This window comes from Hemiscyllium ocellatum, chromosome 10 (assembly GCF_020745735.1).
Source record: "Hemiscyllium ocellatum isolate sHemOce1 chromosome 10, sHemOce1.pat.X.cur, whole genome shotgun sequence".
In the NCBI taxonomy this organism is placed as follows: Eukaryota; Metazoa; Chordata; class Chondrichthyes; order Orectolobiformes; family Hemiscylliidae; genus Hemiscyllium; species Hemiscyllium ocellatum.
In genome coordinates, this window is record NC_083410.1 from 64,720,191 (window position 1) to 64,745,570 (window position 25,380).

Genomic DNA, 25,380 nt, shown 5'->3' on the forward strand with positions numbered 1-25,380 from the left:
ACAGTAGAAATTACCAAGAGATCAGTTAGATTCCTCACCTCACAGGCTGCCTGGCTGTTATTAAATTGTTTCGTCAAAAGCTCAATCCATTGCAACATGGTGGGCTATGAGAAAAAGAATTATAATACCAGGTCATGGCGTGTTATTCGTAATCCATAATCTAAAATTTATGAGATCAATGATGTGAGGGAAGGAAACAGATTCATGTTTTTAAACTCAATATATTATCCAGATAAATTCACAATTCCCTCAAAAAAAGTAGTTGGTAAATGTACAAAAAAAATTTCAAGGGTCAAGATCACAATACCTGATTTTGAGAAGTGACAGAAACCAAACAAAAATCTACATTCCTCCTGCATAAATGTATCAAACCAGGAATGCTTCTGTAGGTGATACTTATTCGTGAACTGTATATCAAATAATATTGTTAATGGCAGTAACTCCCAATACAATATGACTCCATGCTTGTAGATAACTTGCTTTAAGTGTGAACCTGATCTGAGAATTTTTGCCACAAACTACAATAATATCCGTACATCTAACACTCAGAAGTAGATGCCAAAAGTTAAAGTAGCATTATGAGCATAAGGCATGGATACTTTGTTCCTTCCTGCAATTGCTCACTAACATTACTTCCCTGGCTGATGTTGGTTAATTAGTAGTATATCAGAAACTAGAACCACACCTCCATACATACATCAGGCTTTCAGATGGCTATATCTATATTAATATATTGCATTGTTATAAAGCAATACACTACTCCATTCAGTTAAGAGATTCATATTAAAAATAAAAGTACAATTTCTTAAAACTGTACTTCATTTTGTTAAGTACTGGCAACTAGTTTTAGGCAAATATTATACAATTACATGCAGGCCAAGAATCAGTCGTTCCTCTAATGTAAATGCCATACTTATATTTGTTCTGGGATTCAACATCAGTGGTTTGTCCATCTCCTTCAGGTGGACACAACGGTACATGTACACTTGTGGTCTCACAGCCAAATTAAGTCGCAACAACATCTTCAATATTTAGTTACAACACTGATGGTTCCCTTGTCCAGTCTCCTGGCGACTGCAACCTGACTCCACATCCCATGATACCTCAGGTCATAACCTGCTGAGTGATGCTGAGGAAGAGAGGGTGAACCTGTGAGGGGAGGTTTGCAATGGTGGGACGGCATGGTGGCTCAGTGGTTAGCACTGCTCCCTCACAGCGGCAGGGACCCAGGTTCAATTCTCCCCTCAGTGTTTGTATGTTCTCCATGTCCGCATAGGTTTCCTACAGTTTCTTTCCACAGTCCAAAGATGTGTAGATTAGATGGATTAGCCATGCTAAATTGCCCATAGTGTCCAGGGATGTGCAGGCTATGTGGGTTAGCCCTGGGAAATGCAGGATTACAGGGTTGGGGTAGTGAAGTAGGTCAAGGTGGGATGCTCTTTGGAGGGTCAGTGTGGACTCAATGGGCTGAATGGCCTGCTTCCATACTGTAGGGATTCCATGTTACATTCTACACTATGACAATGAAAACTTCCACTTACCTTTTCTTTGGAATGAATGAAAGTTTCCAGGACAAAAGAGGTGCTTAGCTTAAATCAAAGAAATATTCAAGTCAACAATCATGTATGATTAGACAATCTTCTCTTCATTCAATAAAAAAAGTTTGTGTTTGAAAAAAATCAAACATGGAATAAACACTCACCTTAGCAGTCATAAGTGATACTGCTTTTGGATCTGGTAATGTGCTAGGGATGCTACTGCATAACTGCCACATAAAGCTGGAAAAGCAGAATTCACTGAAATCAGCATACTCTTTTTCTCCCCCCAGTGCCACTCACTACAATAGTCCAGACATGTTACACTGGCGCAGACCAATTTTGATCCAGTAGTACTTACCCAAAGTAGGTATGCTCAAAAATATTCTTGTCCTGAAGAAACTGCATGTTGTCATGCCAGATCCACTACAATAAAAACAGCAAAAACAATTCTGGAAGTGAATTAGCAATGAGGTTTGTTTGAGCTAACTGAGACATATTCAAGAACAGCAGTTTACTACATTTTCAAAAGGTACATTCACCGCTTCTGCATTAATCGAATGCTATTTTATACTGTATTTAATATTACAATTCCTCTGTATCATGTTGGATGCATTAGTAAAATAGTAGAAATGACAAAACCAAATGACTTGCCATTTATGCAGTTTCTTTTTTACAAAGCAATTTACAGCAAATTAAATACTTTATAAACATAGTCATTAGCAGAGTGTAGAAAACACAACAAAATTGGCACACAGAAGACTCCCACAAACAGCAATATAATAATGATCAGAAAATCATGCTGAATAAGGGATGAATGTTGGCCAAGACATGAGGGATAACTCTCCTCCTCTTCTTCAAAAAAGTGTTATATGATCTTCTACGTCCAACCGAGTAGGTAGAGAGAGATTTGGTTTATTGTTCGATCCAAATGGCAGTACACTGCTCTCGAAGCACTATATTGTAGTGCCAGTGTAGATTATTGTGCACAAACCCCTGTGGAAGACTTGAACCCAGTGTAAAAAGATCATTTTCATTTATGATCTAGAAAAGGGCTTAAATAGAACAATTAACTTCAAGTATAGACACACTATTATAAGTCAGAACAAATGACAGGTTGCAGACTAATTTTAAATTAGGTCAGGTGAATGTGCCTCAAATGATAAATTGCATTGCCCCGGTGATCAACTCAATCAGACATTAGGCACTTAATTTTCATATGCAAAGAATGTAACAGCGATTTCAAATGCTCTCTTAAACAAAGTAGTAATGAGGGTTGCTTCATCCCTCTCACGTTTGAAGGTTTGCATTACCCTTAACAATCTTTGTATATAAATATTGGCTACATGTTTTTACTGGTGGTAGGTATTAGTTTTTAAAAAAATGCAAAAGAAGTCACAGTAATTTTGGCGGTCGGAAGTTTGCTCAGTTGTATATGATAACACTTCAGAGTATGAAAAACTAGTAGTAACGACATGGGCTCCTGTGGCAAACTGGTAGTGTCCGAAGAGGCTCTGGTTCAAGTCCCAGCTGCTCCAGAGATGTGTAATTGTATCTGAAAAGGGTGATTAAAATATCTAAAGTGGTAATGAAAGGTTTTGTGGCACAGTGTCCTTATCTCTGATCCAGGTGATCCAGGATCAAGTCCTATTTGCACCAGAAGTATGTTATAACACCTCTGAACAGGCTGATTACAACATTTTAATATTTTCTAATGAGGTCAGTGGCTCATTTGTTTAGGGGTATGGCACAGTAGGTAACATTTCTACCTCTGGACCAAGCGCCAAGGTTCAAGACCCATCATGTTCCACAGATGTAAGACAGCATCTTTGAACAGATTAGTTTCAAAGTAAGTAATGACCAGCATTTGTATTAGGCCTACTCAACCTAGGAATCTTCAGGGGCTGTTATTGCCAACATACACCTTTTGTTTTCAAAATTTTCTGTACATAAGAATGCTTACAAAAGCTTTTCTGCAGATTCAGAGGGAGCAAGAGTGCTTTCCTCACCGCTCGGTAATCAGTCATCTTATTCAGCTGTTCCAACATCCAGTTTCCAACACCCCCATCCAAATCTTCTTCCTCATCAACTCCAACCCCCTCCCCTAAATCATTACCATTCTCTTATTAAACTTACCTTCAGACTATTGATAGCAGGGTTAGTGGTCAGACAATTGTCCTCAAAATTCATTAGCTGTCTATCATGACACTATAGAAATCAATAGCTCAAGACAAAAACTATAACAGAAGATTGGCAGAAGCCTTCTAGTTAAGGTTTTCACTGTCTATTCTGATCATTTTTGACTCAGGAAATGGACATAGACAACATTTTAAATTTAGAACTGTTAATTTGAAAGAAATGTAGAGCTTTTAGGAAACCTGATGTGTTTAAGGAAATTAAATACAATTCAGTTAGACTTTTTATCTTTAGGGTTTGCAGTAGAATTTTCTAGAATTTTTCTGAAATCAGCCATAAGTTTTCTCCTAAATAAAAATGAAAACAACTGCAAAGGCTGTAAATCAGGAACAAAAACAGAAATTTCAGGTTAGGTGACCCTTCCTCAGGCTCTGAGGAAGAGTCACTGGACCCAAAATGTTAACTGGTTTCTCTCCACAGATGCTGTCAGACCGGCTGGGCTTTTCCAGCAATTTCTGTTTTTGTGGCATAGATTTTCTTGCTTTCCAGGGAAATATCATTATTAGAGAGGATGTGCAAGATAAGCAAGGGTGTACCATTAATATAATGAGTAGACTGAAGGCTTCTGCATTTTCTATATGTTTGTATAAACACTAAGCATTATTTCCAAACCAAAAACAGAAATAACTAAAGAAACCCAGTGGATCCGGTAGCATTTGTGGACCGAAAGCAGAATCAATGATTCGGGTGCAGTGACCCTGCCTTCTTCAGACCTCAAAGCAGGACTGAAACATTTACACTTTCTCTCCACAGATGTGCCGTAACTGAGTTTCTCCAGCTATTTTGGTTTTTATGTCAGATTTTCAATGTCTACAGTTGTGTGGTTTTTTTTGTTAAACATTATTTCCAAACTTTTCCAGTCACATTTTTCCAATAAGTTATAGTCAACAAGTCAGAAAAATATCTCAATACCTCTAAAAGTTCTGGTGAAACATCAAAGCTGTACTCCTTCCCATTTTCTTCCTCTGTGTCTACACGCTTGTAAAACAGCATGTATGCACTGTGTGTCTAAAATCAAAATATTGCATCAGCAGAGTAAAAACGTACACATCTTTTCCTTTGGTAATGTATATAACTTAGACAGATTATTTCGTACATGGGGTTCAGTTTGAAAATTTGCAGTATCTGTTCTTCTTAGATGAATAGGAGTATCTGCAATGCTAAATGTGCCACAACTACTGCTATTTTATGGTTTCAATCAGTAATTGCACAAACTTACCATCAAAACGTCCTACAAATTAATCAAAAATGGTTTATGAAATTTCTTCAGGCACCAGTTTCTCCATCAGTAATTAAAATTTTTATGATTCAACAATAAGTGTTTAAAACAAAATAAAATTTGCTGGGGTGCAATCAGTTCTACTTATGGGATTTCTTTCTTGATATTTTTACTTGAGATGTTTACTTGATGAAATTTATGATTCTTTTAATAAAAAGAATAAGTTAAACTTGTGAGAAAAAACAATTGAAGATGTTCCATCACAACCACCTGTTGCAGATTTTATGTTCCAAAAATATTTAAAGCGTTTATTAACCGGTGGGGCGGGGGGGGGGGGGGGAAGGAAAAGCACCAAGATCTTTAATGTGACATCAATGTTCAGGAAGAGCACTGGTTGAATTCTGAAGCCAAATACTTAGGCACTTAAAGTAAAATGACAGAAAAGAGCAATGGTAATAAGTGAGTCTGCAATTCTAATTCCTATCAACTTTGAGCCAAGAGAAAAATGAACTGTCCTTCCTCATTTATCTCTTAAATAAATTGAAAGCTAAGGAAAATACTTAGAGGCAATCAAGGCTCCAGGCTTTTAAAATCACTTGAGAAACTAGTTTAGGCTGGGAGTGGCACAGTTGTGGACTTGAGGTCAAGAGAGTGGTGAATGACACCAAAGCAATATGGGCAGAAGGTGTGGGGTTGAGTGGGTTGTGGGTTCAAATCAGAATTGAATTGAATTTATTGTCACCGTGTACCAAGGCACAGTGAAAAGTTTTGTCTTGTGAGCAATACAGGCAAATCACATAGTTAAATAGCATAGATAAGTAAATAATAGGTAAACAATAGCAAAAACAAAAACACAGGTACAGGCGAACGTTAAGGGTTTGAGAGTCCATTCAGTATTCTAACAACAGTAGGGTATAAACTGTTTCGAAACTGGCTGATGCATGTGTTCAGGCTTCTGTATCTTCTCCCCGATGGCAGAGGTTGTAGAAAAACATTGCCAGGGTGGGATGGATCTTTCAGAACGCTGGCTGCCTTTCCTTGATAGTGGGCCTGTTGGATGGATTCTATAGATGGGAGGATGGCCTTTGTGATTGCCTGGGCTGAGTTCACCACTCTCCATAACCATCTCCGATCTTGAATGGTACAGTTCCATACCTGGTAGTGATACATCCAGACAGAATGCTCTCGATGGTGCGCCTATAAAAGTTGATAAGGGTATTTGTTGTCATGCCAAGTTTCCTCAGCTGCCTGAGGAAGAAGAGACGTTGTTGGGTGTTCGTAACCAGTGCATCCACATGAAGAGTCCAAGAAAGCTTGTTGTGATGACCACTCCCAGGAGCTTGACACTTTCCACTCGTTCCACCACCACTAATGTGTAGGGGGGCATGAGTAACATGCCACCGAAAGTCAATAATGAGTTCCTTGGTTTTTCCCAAGGAGACTTAGGAATGAGGAGATGGTTGTTAGCTGTAAAGCTTGTGGATAATGGGAAGGAAGTAGGTGAGTGAAGAGATTGCAAGAAAGAAAAAGGCAACTGCTAAAGCCAAGGTAGTTACTCTCTCCCACCACCTAAAAAAGGTATGAGAGTGTAAGGGAAAAACAAAAATTGAAAACAGGTGGCAGCACCATTAAAGAGAAAATGGATAGGGCCCAAAGGAAAATTAAAATAGCAGTAGTGTATAAACTAGAGGCAAGTAAGAGTTATAAAACTTCCTGCCTTGGTATGCTGTGTCACAGGAAATCAACTAGTTAAGTAGTTGTGCAGAATTACACTTGTGTGGAACCAACCTCCACTCTGGTCTAGAATAAAGCTCAGTAATCATTGAAAGTAAAATTTTATCCAAGTCAGTTTATTTTGCCTTCAAACATAATATTTGGCATTACTCCTCAGTTTTCCTCACTATCTTTTTAACGTGGCAAATGATTCCAAAGAGTTAAATGCCAATACCTCATTCAATAGGAGAGCACAGACAAATATTCTAGTCAACAAGTGGAATAGCTGCGTCAGAGACAAGGTAAATTTCATGCTGCACATGGCTTCATCATCAAATCAAACATCTTCAGCTCTCAAACCATTCAAATTGATTCATAATTTGTAATTACTGCGCACACCACATTGTAAATCAACATTAGTCTGATGGAGACCTATATATTGAAACAATGGCTAGTCCAAAGAACAGCATGTGTATAAATCTGCCCATCATGAATTCTCTGACTTTGTAACTAACAACAGAAATCCTCAGCAAAATGGAAACAACTTAATTTGTCAGAGTCAAACTATATGGAAACAGAGCCTTCAGTTCAATTCGTCCACGCCAACCATGTTCCCAAACTAAACTTGATCCACTAGCTTGCGTTTGACTCACATCCGCCCAAACCTCTCCTATTCATGAACTTATCCAAATTTCTTTTAAACATTGTAACTGTTCATGTACACACCACTTCCTCTATTTTAATATCTCAAACCCTCCATTCCTGGCAACATCCTGGTAAATCTTTCCTGAACTTCCTCAAGTTTAATAATATCCTTCCTATAACAAGGTGACCAGATTGGACACAGTACTCTAGAAGATGCCTCACCAATGTCTTGTACAACCACAACATGACATGCCAACTCCTATACGCAAAAGGTATGAGCAATGAAGGCAAGTGTACTTAGTGTCTTTTTAACCACCCTGTCTACCTATGATGCAAATTTCAAAGTATTATGTGCCTGAATCCATAGGGGTCTCTGTTCTACTACAACACTACCCAGGACCTTAACCATTAATTGTATATATCCGATCACTTTTGTACTACCAAAATGCAATACTTCACATTTAACCAATTTAAACTCCACCTGCCTCTCCTCAGCCCTCTGACCCTATTCTATGTGAGCTAGGTCTTAATCTCATGCATATCTGCGCAACACAGCACTTATCGCTTGCTTGATTCATTGACACTAATTGTTATAAAGTACTAGCAAGTGAAACATACATCTGTGGGTTGAAAACTTGAAACTGATCACTAAATCAACTACAGCATGTTGTGGCTGAAAGACAGGAGCAAGTTACGTGAGGATATGCAAAAAAACGACCAAAAAGTTCAGAAATCTTATACACCAAGATGACCTGTATGTTGCAAGATAGATCATTTCTACAATGTATCAAAATAAATCAGTAATTAACATGCTTGATGTAGGAAAAATAAATTCAGGTCCATTATCTCCACATGCAAAGGTCCCAATCTGAGCCATGCAGCTGACTAGTAGCAAATTAGTTTTAGCTCCCTACAAAATGCAAACAAAATCTGAGCTCTGGTCACCTCCTTTCCAGGTCTTTTTTGATAAATCAATAGACAAAAAGCAAGTCATATGGATCCATCAACCATCTTCTACTGGGTCATTAGACAATATGCATGGGAAACCAGAAACTCTTAACAATGTAGAGAAGCTCTTAGTTTATTTGTTTCCAGCCGAAACATTATTGATTGCCTTTCATCCAGTAGCTAACTGGTGGAGCTATTTGACCAATTAATAAAATCCTCTAGGGGTTTACTCTTCAACCATTTACTCAAGGAGGTTTGATCTTATACAGGATAATGAACCTTGTTTCATCTGTTCATTCCTTTCCTTCACAATTCTCTTCCTCCCTCTCTCGAGCCTACCTTGCTTCTACAGCGTTCTCCAAGTGCATGTCTCTTGCACCCTGCTTAATCTCAGTCCTTAACCTTCACACTACTTTACAATGCCAATCAATATCAAGTGACAGAATAAAAGATCATTAGCAATAAAAACAACATCCCATTAGCACAACTGCAATTATTCTTTTCAGGATAGTTCCAAAACACATAGTTTTTAAAGGTTTGAGATTTGGGTGGGAGAGAAGAGAAAATGTTTTTAAAAAAGTACAGCACAGAAGGAGGCCATTCAGCCCACCGTACCCCATTGTCTGAATAAACTGGCCATCCATTCTAATTCAATTTTCTGACATCACAACCTTGAAGATTACAACACTTCATGTGCAGATCCAGGTTCCTTTCAAATGAATTAAGGGTTTTTGCCTCAACCATCAAACTTGACAGTTAATCCAAGGCACTCATCACCCTCAGGATAAATGTTTTCCCTACATGCTCTCTAATTCTTCTACCAATCACATTTAAATCTGTGACCCCCTGGTAACTGGCCTCTCCAATAGGGACAAGTCTTTCATGTCCACTTAATCCAAGCCTTCATTACGTTATGCACCTCAATTAAGTCACACTTCAGTCTCTTCCATTTCAAAGAAACCAATCATAGCCTATCCAATGTTTCTTCATAACTGTAATTTTCAAGTCCTGGCAAATTCTTGTATATCTCATCTGTAAACTCTAAAGCATTATGTGCTTCCTGTAATTTGGTGAGCAGAAGAGGGTACAAAACCACAGCTGTGGTCAAACTAGCACTTTATATAGTTCCAGCATTATATTCTTGCTTTTGCATTCAGTATCTCATCCAATGAAGGAACGCAACTCAAACATACTTTACTATCTTATTGAGCTGTTTTCCTACCTTCATGGGCTTGCAGATACACATTTGAAGGTCTCTTACTTTCCCTACCCTCTCAATATTGTACAATTTATTGAGTATCTGCTTGCTTTGTTCACTCTCCCCTTATGGATAACCTAATACTTTTCAGGATTGAATTCCATTTACCATTTTTCCACCCATTCCATCAAACTACTGATGTAATCCTGGAGCCAACAACCATCCTCTTCACTATCAACTACTCAGAAAAGTTGTGTTGCCTGCAAATTTCCCAATGATGCTTACCACATACAAGTCTAAATCATTCATACATACAACGAACAACGAAGGATCCAAAATACAGCTCTGTGGAACACCACTAGAAATCATTTTCCATTCACAGAAATGTCCATTAACAATTATCCTGTGCTTCTGGTCACTGAGCAAACTTTTGGTCAAATTGTAACATTTCCTGGACTCCATGGGCTTTAATTTTTCTTGACCAGTTTGCCATGTGGAACATTGTAAATGTCTTATTAAAATCTGATTAGAATATAGGATACATCCAGTGCACTACTTACATCAATCTCCTTATTATTTCCTCAAACATTCAACTGAATAACACATGACTTTCACTTCACAAAACCATGCTGACTATTCCTGATCAATCTGTGCCTAATAATAGATAATTCTGTGTCTCAACAATGATTCTGGTCATTTGCCCACAACTGAGGTCAGATTGACCAGTCTCTCTTTCACACCCTTTTTGAATAATAGCACAACATTTACAGATCTCCAATCCTTTAACATCTATAGTGAGGAATACAAAATGATCCTCAGAGCATCCACTATTCCTCCCTGACTTCCTTTAGCAGGATACAATTTCTCTGACCTTGGTGATTTATCTACCTTCAATGAGGTCAGTATCTCCAGTATTTCTTTCATTATGCTTATTTTATCTAATATTTCACACTCCTCTTTAACTAGAATGACTGGATCATCCAATCCCTTTGTGAAGACAGAGGCAAAGCACTCATCAAGAAGCCTGCCCACATCTGCATCCATGCACAGGTTGTGAAGTACTAAAGATTGCAAAGTACTAGTTAAGGCTCCTCATTCTAAAAAATAATCGAAAAGAAATCTTAATTATTCTCCAAAAATATTTACCTTTTCAAAGGAAAAATCCATGAACTTGTCTGTGACAGAATCATATGTCTTGGTCTAAAAAAATAAAAAAAATTTCAAAGTCCTGAAAGTTGACAAGAGACATAAGCAAAACCCTGAGATTTTAAATGTTTGTTGCACAGAAACATGGTGACTGGATATTAAATAGAAGGTAGCAAACAAGCTTGATTGCATCAAATAATGGGAGAATGTACAAAGTACAGGTGATGTTGGAGTGAGGTCAGGAAGTGGGTTAAATAACAAAGGCACTGATTAATGAACATTACTCTAAAAGTCATTTGTACAGAATGATGCAAAATGAAAATACTTGTGGACTGGATTACAAGGCAACCAAAAGGATAAAAATTATTTTGTACATACATTGAAAGCAACAAACATAGTAAAGATCTTTTATACTAATAACGTCATCCAATATTACTGTTACAAATCAGTTTTGGCATAGATATTTTTAAAGTCGACATTTGGGCAATTTCTATCAAAAGAGAATGCACGTGAAAGATAATCTAGTTTCACAATAAAATACAGGCAATAAAAAGGATTCTTTTCTGTCAATTCTTCTCCCTTTTTCACCTGAAGGGATTGACTCCATACATCCAGGAATCAGACATTTTCAAACATTTCTGTACAAGTCTGTGTAATGAGAGTTTGCAGACTAATTGTTTGGGGCTTCAGGGTGTTGGAGCAATTGATCTTAATCTTATCTTCCTGCAGGAATTTCCCAGTTGAGCTCAGTGGAGATCACTAGATATCAATCAGCAGCAAGGAACCGTGTCAGCTAGGTCCCTGCTTTGCTCCACAGCTTTGATACTAAATGTTGTGGTTCTGTTCGCCGAGCTGGGAGTTTGTGTTGCAAACGTTTCGTCCCCTTTCTAGGTGACATCCTCAGTGCTTGGGTTACACATCAACCTGGACCCAATATACCGGTCACTGCAGCGGACAGCAATTGACAACCGGAAGTGGCAGAGACAAGCCACTATAAATGCCGGAGGAAACATCACAGAAGTGCTTCACAGGAGGCTCCCAAACACTGGGGATGTCACCTAGAAAGGGGACGAAACGTTTGCAACACAAACTCCCAGCTTGGCGAATAGAACCACAACAACGAGCACCCGAGCTACAAATCTTCTCCCAAACACTGATACTAAATGCAGTACATCCTTTCCATCCTGGATTAAATAAACTAATTCTTGGGAGACCAGAAGTTGTTTTTTATATTTTAGCGGTGGCACATATTATTTTTATCAATGGTGCTGTCAATCCAATTTCAAAAATGAACAGATCTCCTTCGTCAAGTGGCAAAACCCCAAAATTACCAGAGGTCTCAAAACTGGACGTTAAAAGTATACAGTAATTTTCATTAAAATTTACCCTAAATAAATGAACAGGGAATTAGATTGTCAAAATACAATGATTGTTCTTAAATGGATAGCAAAGTAAACGCCAGAAAAGAGGTAATACTGCCACTTACATCTACTGTTCCTGTGAGAAACAATCAGAAAAAGAAAACTAGAACTTACTGTCATTTCTCCACCAAAGCATTCAGAGGCAAGTTGAGTAGAATCAAATGGTTTTACTTCAGCATCATTAAATAGATACCTAAAGAGGGGTTAAAAACCACAGCTATTAAAAAAAATGGGATTAGCTCTTTTACCCAGTCCTATGTAAAAAGGTTTACATGGAACACAATCTCACTTAATTAGCATTAAGCCAATAACGAAGAAACTGTTAATTTCTACTTTCAGAGAAAGGAAATATGAGGTGTTATAGAAGCCCGTACGACTAACTTGAAAATTGACAGTATAAACATCTGCTTACCATTTATTGTTTTTATAAGCATGAAGATTCACAATATCTCTGATAAAACTATAATAATGTCCTCCATCTGCTGTCCCTGTGTGAACAGTCACTCCAATCAAATCATACTCAAAGCTTTCACTTTGTTTAACTTCACCATTCTCTTTAAAACCTGAAATGACAATAAAAACAAAGTTCACTTCAGCTTGACATTGCCAGTTAAGTATGTTTAGAAAAGAAGGCTCGTGTTGTAATTCATCCAACATTGGAAGGTTTTTAATCAATGAGCACGTAGCTGCATCAAACTGATTGAAGTTCAACTGCAGGACATAAGCATGAACTGCTTCAACTTATTCTGTCACAATCGTGGATATAGCAATCTCAATCTCTATAAAGCTAAACATCATGACATCCGAGGTATGACATTTGGTGAGGTGCACTTTCTGCACAGCTCTAGAATATAACATTTTATATAATTAACCAAAAATACATGCATTAACAAGGATTAGAGGAGAATATTGAACAGATTTACATCTAGCTTCCTTTATCCTTTTAAAGACAATTCAGAATTAACCGCTTAGTCACTCACAAAAAGTATAGTTAGAACACTAAAATTTTGTATCAACAGTCAATTGCAGTATATACAAAACAATTAGAAGAAAATCTCAATTAGCATGTAGGACTGAAACCCTACGAAACTGATTTACATCTTGGAAACTGCCATAACAACTAGCATATTAGTTACCAAAAAAAATCAGGGAAATATGAATGACATTTCATCAGACAACTGAGTTTTTAACATTATTCTCTATTTGTAGTGAAGCTGAATTATTAAATTAAATAACACTATTACAGTACCATCTACACGGTCAGTTTTTCCCATAAGATAATCTTCAGTGTAAGGAGTCATGTCAAGTCTCAGAGGAAAAGAGAAGTGAGTGTTGACTTTTTCTTTCATCATTGTAACCATATTGAAAGTGTAACGCATGGTATTGAAACTCAAGATTCGAGGTAATTTCTTGAAACAAGCCCTGTGACAGACGCAAAAAGAAACAATCACAGTGGGCAAAAATGTACATATTTATTCATTCCAGTGGAATTAAATCCATTGGTAGTGCATGTCTGTGTTATATTTTCTTTTAAGAAAAATTCTGTTTGATTTAAACGCCAATACAGTTAATATCTCATTCCTTCCAGATATACATGTTTTCTCTTTTAGACAGATAACAAAGTTGCAGATGGAATGCCACGATAGCAGTGTTGAGTGGTGGAAAATACTCTTACAGTAGCATCACTGGAATCATTGCATAATATGTAAAACAACATTTAAAACAGGTTTTTTCAGTGATCAGCAAATTTTATTACCCAACAACTAATATCAATCATGCTGTTGAATGTTCAAGAATCCCATCATGCTTATTAATTTAAAAATGCAATTAATTGGCTGTGGTACAAAGCTTAATTATTGCTTGAAAGAGACAAAGTCAAAGCATTTCAGTTTGCACTTATCCATAAGATATGGGAACAGAATGAGGCAATTCGACCCATCAAATTGGCTCCATCATTTGATCATGACTGATATGTTTCTCAGTTCCATTCTCCTGCCTTCTCCCCATCGATTCTTGATTATTAAGAGATTCAAGGGTCATCTGTCTCGGTGTTAAATGCACTCAATGACTTGGCCTCTACAGCCTTCTGTAGCAATAAGTTCCACAGCTTCATCTCCCTCTGGCCGAAGAAATTCCTCATCAATTCTAAAGGAGGTCGTGCCCTTCTAGTCTGTTCTACTAGTGGAGGCAGCTTCTCTACATCCACTTGATCCACTCTTTGTAGAATGCTGTAAGTTTCAATGAGATTCCCCCTTATCCTTCTAAACATAGTCAAATACAGATCCAGAATCCTCAACCGCCCCTCAAATGACAAGCCCTTGGTTCATGGGATCAATCTTGTAAAATACCTCTGAATCCCCTCATTCACCAACCATCTTTCCTTTCATGCAGGGCCCAAACTGCTCACAGCATTTCAAAATGTGGTCTGACCAGAACCTTGCATAGCCTGAGCAGAACATCTCTGCTCTTGTATTCTAGCCCTCTTGAAATGAATGCTAACATTGTATTTGCATTCCGAAATGCCAACTGAACCTGCAAGTCAACCTTAAGGGAATGCTGAACTCGGACTCCCAAGCCTCTTTGTGCTTCACATTTCCAAGGCCTTTCCTCGTTTAAAAAACGTACACCTCATTTACACCTCTAATCTTCGTGGCAAAGTGCATAACCTCACACTTAGCCACATTGCACCAAATGTCACTTATTTGTTCAGCCTGTCCAAGTCCTTCTGCAGCCTCCCTACTTCCTCAACAGTACCTGTCCCTCCACCTACCTTTGTCATCTGCAAACTTAGCAACAATGCCCTCAGTTTCTTCATGCACACTCTGTCTTCTGTCAGGTAGCCAATCTTCTATCCAATCTAACATAATGGGCTGGATCTTATTTAGCAGCCTCCTGTGCAGTGCCTTGTCAAAGGCCTTCTGGAAGTCCAAATAGATCACATTCACTCACTCTACCTTGTCTAAGATACTCATGACCTCCTCAATGAATTTAAACAGATTTGTCAGGCATCCCCTCTTCTTGATGAAGCCATGCTGACTCAGCCCTATTTTACCATGCAATTCCAAGCAATCTGCAATCTCATCCTTAATAATAGACTCCAAAATCTGACCAATGACTGAGGTCAGGCTAACCAGCCTATAGTTTCCTGTTTTCTGCCCATCTCCCTGCATAAACATACCATAAGAAACAGTCACAGGAGTAAGCCATTTGGCCCCTCAAGCCTGCTCTGTTATACAATAGGATCATAGCTGATCTGATATTTCTCATACTCACTTTCTTGCATAACCCTTTATTTTTCTGTTCTGATCAAGACTTTGTCCATCTCAGTCTTAAATGTACAAAAAGACACTATCCCCACAGCTCTCTGTGGCAATAGGTTCCAAAGACTCTCAATCCTCAGAAAAAAATCTCTCTCATCAGTCTTAAATTGGTGCCTCTTTATTCTGAGGCTATGCCCTCTGGTCCTAGACTCTCCTATGAGAGGGAACATCCCATCAGCATTTACCCTCTCAAGTCCCTTGAGAATCCTATACTGAGATCACCTTCCACCTTCTAAACTCCAATGAGTAGAATCACAATCGGTTTAGCCTTTGCTCATTAGGCAATCCTTTCATACCAGGGATCACCCTAGTGAACCCTTGCTGAACTGCCTCCAACATAATAATCTTTCCTTAAAGAGGACCAAAGCTGCTTTCCATAAATGGTCTCACCAGCATCGTGTACAGTTGCAGTATGACTTTTGCACTACAACCCCTTTGAAATAAAAGTCAGCATTCCATCAGCCTTCTTGATTACCTGCTGCATCTATAGGCTAATACCACGAAGTCCTTTTTGTGTTGCAGCATTCTGCAGTTTTTTTTTCCATTTAACTAATATTCTGTTCTTTCATTGTCCCTTCCAAAATGAAGTGGAGGCACTTGACGAAGGAGCAGTGCTCTGAAAGCTAGTGCTTTCAAATAAACCTGTTGGAGTATAACCTGGTGGTGTGTGATCTCTTTCAAAATGAACAACTTCATATTTTGCCATCACCCACCTTTCTGTCCACTTACTTGACCTATGAATCTCTCTGCAAAATGTTTCTATCCCTCACAACCTGTCTTTCTATCTATTTTTGTATCGTCTGCACATCTGGCCACAGTACATTCACTTCCTTTCCCAAAGTCATCAACAAATATTGTAACCAGGTATGGTCAACCACTGATACCTATGGAATCCCACTGTTCATGGTTCACTAACCTCAAAAAAAATGCTTTATCTCCACTCACTGTCTCCTGCCATCAGCCACTTCCTTATTTATGCCAATATACTAATGTCAAGGGCTCTTATCTTAGGACTGACTATTTCAGAGGTACCTTGTTGAATTCACTCTCAAAGTCCAAATACAGCATATGTATTGGTTCCCCTCTATCTGCCCTAGTTGAGACTTACTCAAGAAACTCCAAAATATTTGCCAGACACAATTTCTCTTTAATGAAGCCATGCTGACTCTGCCTAATTAGATTATGATTTTCCAAATATGTTGTTACTTCTTTAATAATTAATTTCAATAGTTTTCCAACAATCAATGTTAGGATAAGCAGCCTATAGTTACCCATTTTTTTGCCAACTCCCTTTTTGAATATGGGTATCACATTAGCAGTTGTCTAATCCCGTGGCACTTTACCAGAATGCAAGGAGTTTTGGAAAATCACAACCAATGCATCACTATCTCTGTAGATCCTCCTTTAGGGATCCTAGGACGTAAGCCAAGAGACTTATTGCCTTGAGCCCCATTAGTTTGTCTAATACTTTTATTGATGGTGATGGTACTTAATTCCTACCTGTATTCTTCACTGGATGATTGAAGTTTCTTCCACTGTAAAGACTGATGATAATTGTCAGTTTAACTATTCAGCCATTTCCTCATTCCCCATCTCCCTAGGTTCATTCTCTAAGGGACATATGTTCACTTTGATCTCTCTCTTCTTTTTATATATTAGAGAAGCTCTTATGGTCAGTTTTTTTATTCTTTACTAGTTTAACCTCTTAGTTTATTTTCTCTCTTAATCTTTTTAGTGTTTCTTTGTTAGATTCTGAATTAATCCCAGTATTCTGGGCTATGACTGAATTTTGCCTCTTCATATGCTTTTCCATTCAACTTAATACACTCCTTAACTTCCTTGGTTAGTCATGGTTGGTTTATCATTCTCTCAGAATCCTTCCATCCTGGGATGTATTTTTGATGATAGTCATGAATTACCTCCTGAAATGTATAACATTGCTTGCTTACTGTCATTCTTGCTAATCTATCCACCATTTCACTTCAGCTGACGATATTTTTCATTATAATTCCAAGTTAAGCACAGTTTTTTTCCCAACTCAAGTTTCTCTCTCTCTCAATCTGAATATTAAATTCTATGCTATGATCATTACTTCCTCGGGGATTTTTTACTGAGATAATTTATTACACCTACCTCATTACCAGATCCAAGATAGCCTGCTCCTGGTTGACTCCATGACATATTGCTCTTGAAAACTATGAATTTGTTGTTGTAGCTATCGTTTCCAATTTGATTAACTTAATCAGCATGAAAATTAAAATCACCAATAATTGTCTTTTTTTCAGATTTATAGCTTTTCTCAAAAATGATTACAGTTTGGTAGGAGTAGTTTGCAGACCTGCCTTGCTATCTTTTTTGAAACCTCTGCCCAAATGGACTTGACATCATTTAAGCCCAGATTGTCTCTCTCAAATGTCCTCATCTCATCGCTTCTTAATAGTGTTATCCCATCAACTTGCTCCCCCCCTCCCACCTCCCCATCTCTGGACTGAGGATTGACACATGAGAAACCAAGGAGAAAGTGAGGACTGCAGATGCTGAAGATCAGAGTTGAAAGATGTGGTGCTGGAAAAGCATAGTAGGTCAGGCAGCATCCAAGGAGCAGCAGAATCAACATTTCAGGCATAAGCCCTTCATCAGGAATCTTAAAGCCCTTCCTGTTGAATGGCTTATGCACGAAATGTCGATTCTCCTGCTGCCTGATCTACTGTATTTTTCCAGTGCCACATCTTTCAGCCACATTAGGGAGATTTAAACAATCCTTGGATGAAAAAAATGGATGATGATGGGATAGTGTAGGGGGCAAGCTGAGAATAGTTCACGGGTCGGCGCAACATCGAGGGACAAAGGACCTGTTCTGCGCTGTATTGTTCTATGTTCTCTAAGAAACCAAAGCTGATGAAGGGAACAGAAATTTATAAAAGGTAAAAGTAAAGTCACCATAGTATTACTAGAACATACAGCTGATCTTTCACTAGAGAGAGACAACTGGCTATAGCTTAATTGGAGGGTCATCAAATATCAAATGAAGAAAGAAGTTAATTAGGAGGAACCTTCATGGTAATCTCAGTCAGTGCAGGAATTGAACCCACACTGCTGGCTTCACTCTGTCACAAACCAGTTGTCCAGCCAAGTGAGCTAACTGACCCCCTATGCAATTTGTACAGCATGATGAGGTACTAGGTGACAGAATCATGATTGGCACAAGTAGTAGTAGGAACTGTTAATCCTTGTTCACTCAGACTAGTAACGTAGACCAAGAGCTGACAAGGGCCTATACAGATTATCAATCTTTGCTATACTCCCCAGGGTACTGCTTTAATCAAACAGACAATCTACTTGACTGGTATGAGTTTGATCAACTAAGATTAGCAATTCCTGCTGTATCTCCACGCTAATTATGATCCAATTAGTCAGTACCCTCTTTTCATACCTCATAAAAATATATTATCTCTAAGTTTTATTTCTTGTGTATTCACTCCTGATGAATAGATCCACAAAGATTCAACTTTGTTCTTATTTTAGCAATGTAAAAATACTATACAGTCAAGGATATTCCTATGGAGCAGTTAAGTTAAAGCATCTAAACATATTTGTTGTGAAATCGAACCTTTTCTCAGCCCGTACTTTCTTTCCACATTGGGAACAAGTGTACATATTATCACCTTCCAGAGTATCTTTGATTGTAACTTCATCAAGCGACTCCTAGAAAACGAAACACATATTTATAAAGCACCTTTCATAATTACCAGACATTTCAAAACATTTTATAACCAAAGTACTTTTTGAAGTGCAGGCATACAGTGAACTACAATGCAATCATGACCAGATAATCTGTTCTTTTGTAATGCCAATTTGATGACACATATCAGCCAAAATAACTATGAAAACTTGCCTGCTCTTCTGGGAAATTATGCCATGGAACTTTTTACACCTATCTGCCTTGGTTTAACATCTCATCAAAACGTGGCTCCTCTAATAGTGCAGCACTCTTTCCACAGTGAATTGTGTTAGCATCAATTGTGAGTGCAAACCCAAGAGTTGGATCTGAACCTGGAAGCCTGTGCCTCAGTGGCAAGAGTGCTACCAAGTGGGCCACAATAAAGTCAGAAAAATATATCAAAAACAAACATTGTACTCTACAATTAAAAACATTGTCTACTGACTTCAAGATATTTTAAGCACTGATTAACATTAATAAGCACATTACAATTTTAATGTAATATGGCATATTTTCTCTTCTGGTGAATAAAGTACCAATGTGATGAGAAAGGAACATATTTCAGAACACAATTTATTGTAAAAAGTCAATCCTTTTGACAAGAAACGTCACTATGTGGATTTTAAAGGAGTCATTATTTCTCTGAATAAAATACCATGACATTTATTCAGGAATTTTTAAGTTTTTCAAAATAATAAAAGGGCTCTTACAACATTATTCAACATCATGTATGTTTTATTCTGAAAATATTAAACAAATGTGACATGTGAGTTATGATGAGGAAGTTGAATTGTCTTGCAATGCTTCAACTTTAGCAGCCTTTGAAAATCATGTATCTTAATTTTATCTTTGTTAGTTCAGATATTGTACTGTTTTACCTTACAAAATTAGACATAACTCACATAAATGTTTTTCATATCAGCCACTTGGCATCTAACTGTGTAGAACTCCTCAGCTGTCTGGCTGACATGTTCGCAATCCTGAATTTTAAAAAAAGTTACAACTTCAGTATTTATCATGGTTAATTTATTTTCATAATGAAACTGCTTACTTAACCTTCTGAATGTTCAAAAATTAAGTACACTTACCAATGACACCACGTTATTTGTTATAACCCCTCCAAATAAGCTTTTCACCGTGTCTTTCTAATATTAAAAAAAAGTTAAGAGGATACTTTTAGACAATGACAGCCTTCCCTTTATGGTATTAAACAACTACAAAAAGCTATTTCAAGTTTACCAGTTCAGGGGACATTTCTTCAATTTTTGTAATCAGGTCAGTGAAAAATTCAGTCATATCTTTCTGTTCTCCTGTGTTCAATGGTTGTTTGTCCATAGTATAGGTTTTGCAGAAAGGTCGTGGATTATATGCTTTGCGCTCACTTTCCTAAACAAGCAGATATTTCAAAAGAAATTGGTCATTTAGAATGTTAAATTCATTGCTGGTATCAATATCATTTTTTATTACAGAGAGTTAAAAACATTATAGCGTGGTCATAATGGGGGACTTTAATGATCTCAATGTAGATTGAGATAATGGTAGCAAATATTCTGGATTAGTGGTGCTGGAAAAGCACAGCAGTTCAGGCAGCATCCGAGGAGCAGTAAAATCTCAGCCAACATTGTCTACCTCAATGCTGCAGGCAAGGATGCCCTGAGGCAAGGTACATTGGGGAGACCAAGCAGACACTACAACAATGGATGAATGGACACCATACAACAATCGCCAGACAGGGATGTTCCCTCCCATTTGGGGAACACTTCAGCGGTCAGGAACATTTAGCCTCAGATCTTCGAGTGACCATCCTCCAAGGCAGACCTCAGTATCGCACTAATGCAGAGTGGTTGAGCAGAGGCTGATAGCCAAGTTCGATACTCACGGAGATGGCCTCAACTGGGACCTTGGGTTCATGTCACACTACAGGTGACTCCACTATACTATACACTCTACATACACACACACACACACACACACACACACACACATACACATACATATTCACACTCTCTCTCAGACATACACTCCCACACACTCACCCTCTCACAGGCTTATACTCTATCACACACGCATCCTTCTACCAAGCACACAGACATGCGAACACATACTCCCTCACCCGCACGCTCTCACACACTCGCGCACGCTCTCTCTCTCTCTTCCCCCCCCACACACACAAACAAAAATCTGTGGTGAATTTGCAATTGCAGAATTGTATTTATAGACACATTCTATTTTTGTTCAAAAGGCACACAACCTGAAGGCAGTCAATTCATATACCATTTTATAGATTCCTACTTTGGAAATAGAACCAGTCTGATTCAAGATTGGGATACAGACTCTAACCTCACACCTTTAATACACAGTCTGAGCTGAGATGTCACTATTTTTAATAAAACCTTAAATTATCTCGAGAATGTGACTTGAAAGTAGTTCTGGGATTTACATATTAATGAATCAAAACCTGCAACCCATTATAAAAGATGAAAGACTTAACAGCAATCTAGGTTTGTTCCATAGATCATTTAATTGTACGACACTGTGATCTTTTGCTCTAAATTGTGTCTTATTATCCTGCTTCACTAGTTACCTGATGAAAGAGCAATGCTCTGAAAGCTAGTACTTCCAAATAAACCTGTTGGACTATAACATGGTGTTGTGTGATTTTTAACTCTTAAGAATTATCAAGATGTGCGATGTTACATTGAAGAGCTTTTAAACAATCGTTTGAATAAAACATTTGGGATTGAAGGGAAAAGGATGAAGAATAGCTCAAGATTACATGGTTTAAACAAACAGCTGGTGCAAACACACTGAGCTGAATGGGCTCCTCTTTCAATGTAGCAAGTCAGTGATTGTAACAAACTGAAATTTAAATTATTGAAAAATCTCAACAGATCAGACTCCGAGCATTTTGTTGTTTGCCATTTTAATTCTCCATCTTTCTCCAACTCTGATCCTACTATCCTCAGTTTCCTTGCAGTACTTCAATGCACTTCAATAGATGCTTCATCTTTACAGACAGGTTATACACTTTGGGAGGAAGAATAAAGGAGCTGTATGTTATTTAAAAGGAGGAACAGGGATGGAATCCTCATGGAATCCCAAAAAGCTAGCATCCAATTTCAGTTGATAATAGGGAAGGTAAATGGAACGTTGACCTTTATTTCAAAGAGAGTAGAGTTTAAAAGCTTGCATAGTTTGCAAAAACTATACATGGCACTTGTCAGACCACAACTGGAATATATTGTGAACAGTTTAGGGTGCCTTATCCAAGAAAACAGATACAGGCATTGGAAATAGTCCATAGTAGGTTCACAAGGCTGATATTAGGAAAGCAGGAACTGTCTAATGAGAAGAGGTTGAGTAGATTGGGCCTGCATTCATTGGAATATAGAAGACTGAAATATATGGCCCCTTATTGAAACGAGCACTTGGCCATATCCCTTTAAACCCTCCCAATTCATATTCCCATTCAGATGCCTTTTAAATGCTGCAATTGTAATGGTCTCCACCACGTCCTCCGACAGCTCATTCCATACATGTACCACCCCCTGCGTGAAAATATCGCCCCTTAGGTCTCTTTTATATCTTTCCCTTCTCACCCTAAAACCTATGCCCTCCAGTTCCAGACTCCTCCACCCCAGGGAAAAGTCTTGGTCTGTTTATCCTATCCATGCCCCTCATGATTATATAAACCTCTATGAAGTCAGCCATCAGCCTCCAATGCTCCAGGGAAAATAGTCCCAGCAGTTAGTAGTGTAAGTTTATTGAGGCTAGTACCAGACAGCAGAGTCTTAGAATAAGGGGTTGTGCATTTAAGGTAGAGATGAGGAGAAATTTCTTCTCACTGAGGTCAATGAATCTGTGGAATTAATTTCCCTACAGGCCTATCAAGCCTGTGTCATTAAATCTGTCAAGACTGAGACAGACAGATTTTTATGGAAAAAAACGCAGAAGAGTTGAGTTGAGGATCAGATAGCCATGATCTCACTGAATGGCCAAGCAGACTCGATAGACTGAATGCGAGAAAGTGAGGACTGCAAATACTGGAGATCGGGCCTATCACCATCCCCCCCCACCTGCATCTATCTATCAGTTACCTCCCCCTCCACCCCACCCTCCTATTTATCTGTCAGCTCCCTTCCCCAACCTAACATTCCTGATGAATGGCTAATGCCCAAAATGTCGACTCTCCTGCTCCTCAGATGCTGCCTGAGCTGTTGTGCTTTTCCAATGCCACACTTTTTGACTTGATTGGCTGAATGCCCTACTCTGTTCTTGCATCTTCTGGTCTTATCTTTCAACTGGTCATTTATAAGCCCTGGACTCCAACACCAAATTCAACAACTTGAGGTCTTAATCTCTGTTTTATTTCCTTCTTGTTTGAAGTTTTGATTTTTTTTTATGTTTCTCACTCTTTTTCCTTTTGGCCAGCATCTGTTCGTAGAAATTATCCACATATCAGGCAACATCTATGAAGGGAAACTCAGTTAATGATCATCGAAATGAATATTCATTCTGTTCCTCTCCATTAATGTTTTCTGGTCTACTAAGTATTTGCAGCATTTTCTGTTTTTATGACCCCTTAGACACTGCTTTTATTTGTTACCATACATTTTAGGCATACTTAGATCACAATCTCTCCTGTCTTTCACTCTATTAGAGAATGTCCCTTTCACTTTACTTTAATTCTTCTTGAAAGTTGTCCTGATGAGCGCAACATGAAAAGCTTTGACAAAATATCTTTTTTCAAAAATGCACAAATTCGATACTACTGACCAGCTTGCTTTTTGTTCTTTATCCTACCTTCCTTGCTCTCACTTGCAACAAGCTCATTGCTTTGCTGACATTTCCAAGCTCAATATGTTCCTAACTTTTCCAATTCATCACATTCCTAATGTTGACAGCAGATCACAGACATAAAATGGTAAACCTGCTTCTTACTCTGTAGATGCACCTTATCTGTTAGCGTATTAAGCATATTCTGTTAAGTATCTTCAAATATTGTTTATTAAGATTTGCAGCATCCACAATATTTTATTTCTGTATGTCTACTTAGAAGCCAACAAAATACTCACCATGAGATACGTGAACATCTTTTGCAGTTCCAGTAGTGTTGTTTTATGCTTTATGTCGTCTGAATACTAAGGATGGAAGAAGGCAAAAAAAATTAAATAGGAACTGCCACTTGAATCGCCTACCTCTGGACAGAAATAATGAAGTAATTTTAATGAATACACAGAGCATAAAGTGCTGAGGTTCATTTAAACTTCCCAGGCATTGGGTTAAAGTTGGCAAATACAAAGTGCAGAATTCACTTAAACAACTTGCTAAAATTTATCACTCCAATTATTATACACATTTTAATAAACTTATGCACTGCCACCATAAATTAAAACTATTTCATCCTTTCTAATTCACTTGTTATACTCCAGACAATTGTGATGTTCTACCTCCCTTATGCTGTTGACTTGCACGTGGCAGACCAGCCCAACCCATTAAAAAAAAGGTTAAATCCGCCTTAGTAATAATACTGATTCAGTCAGAGAGCATATTGAACAGGATATGTGGTGAGGAGAGTCAGGTGAAATATAGTATTGGGTCAGCATTTTGGGATGGAGAATTCCAGAAATTATGTTCTATTGCCCTCAACAGGTTGTGAATGTGCATTCTAAAGATTATGTAATTATCTACGTGTATACTTATTTTTAAAATCTGAAACCTGTGCTAATTTTAATCATGTTTCTTCTTTTCATGAGTAATGGAACATTTTAAAATGCCACGAGATTTTGAAAAGTGTATCTTCCTTTTCGATTCATTCAGGTCTTCAAAAATAAAAAGTATTACTCTAATTTCCAATCTGTACCTCTATAATCTGCTTACATACTCTCCTCCCCAGTTATACAGAATCTACGTTATCTGTGAGAATAGTAGGGTGCTAATGGTAGGGGATTTTAACTTTCTACATATAGACTGGAACTACCATAGTGTGAAGGGTTTAGATGGAGAGGAATTTGTTAAGTGTGTACAAGAAAATTTTCTGATTCAATATGTGGATGTACGTACTAGAGAAGGTGCAAACCTTGACCCACTCTTGGGAACTAACGCAGGGCAGGTGACTGGGCTCTCAATAGGGGAGCAGTTTGGGGCCAGCAACCACAATTTTATTAGTTTTAAAATAGTGATCAAAAACTTTAGACCCAATCTAAAAGTTGAATTTCTAAATTGGAGAAAGGCTACTTTTGACAGTATCAGGCAAGAACTCTGAAAAGCTGATTTGGGGCAGACGTGTGCAGGTAAAGGGATGGTTGGAAAATGGGA

The 25,380-nt window shown here is 38.0% G+C and overlaps 1 protein-coding gene across 5 annotated transcripts in view; it reads right to left on the bottom strand.

The window, feature by feature from the left end:
* Positions 1–25,380, bottom strand: part of usp34 (ubiquitin specific peptidase 34) — a 472,579-nt gene that overhangs the window by 87,224 nt on the left and 359,975 nt on the right. For 4 of the 5 annotated variants that reach the window (XM_060831547.1, XM_060831548.1, XM_060831549.1 and 1 more), the window contains 14 exons: positions 24,138–24,203; positions 20,302–20,448; positions 20,151–20,207; positions 19,965–20,042; positions 18,952–19,046; positions 13,271–13,443; positions 12,434–12,584; positions 12,136–12,214; positions 10,601–10,654; positions 4,644–4,739; positions 1,897–1,961; positions 1,703–1,778; positions 1,542–1,589; positions 39–104 (listed from right to left, as the gene is read on the bottom strand). In XM_060831547.1, coding sequence (XP_060687530.1) covers positions 39–104; positions 1,542–1,589; positions 1,703–1,778; positions 1,897–1,961; positions 4,644–4,739; positions 10,601–10,654; positions 12,136–12,214; positions 12,434–12,584; positions 13,271–13,443; positions 18,952–19,046; positions 19,965–20,042; positions 20,151–20,207; positions 20,302–20,448; positions 24,138–24,203 — 1,251 coding nt within the window. The remainder of the gene's footprint in view (positions 1–38; positions 105–1,541; positions 1,590–1,702; positions 1,779–1,896; positions 1,962–4,643; positions 4,740–10,600; positions 10,655–12,135; positions 12,215–12,433; positions 12,585–13,270; positions 13,444–18,951; positions 19,047–19,964; positions 20,043–20,150; positions 20,208–20,301; positions 20,449–24,137; positions 24,204–25,380) is intronic. The other variant, XM_060831550.1, reaches the window with a different exon arrangement.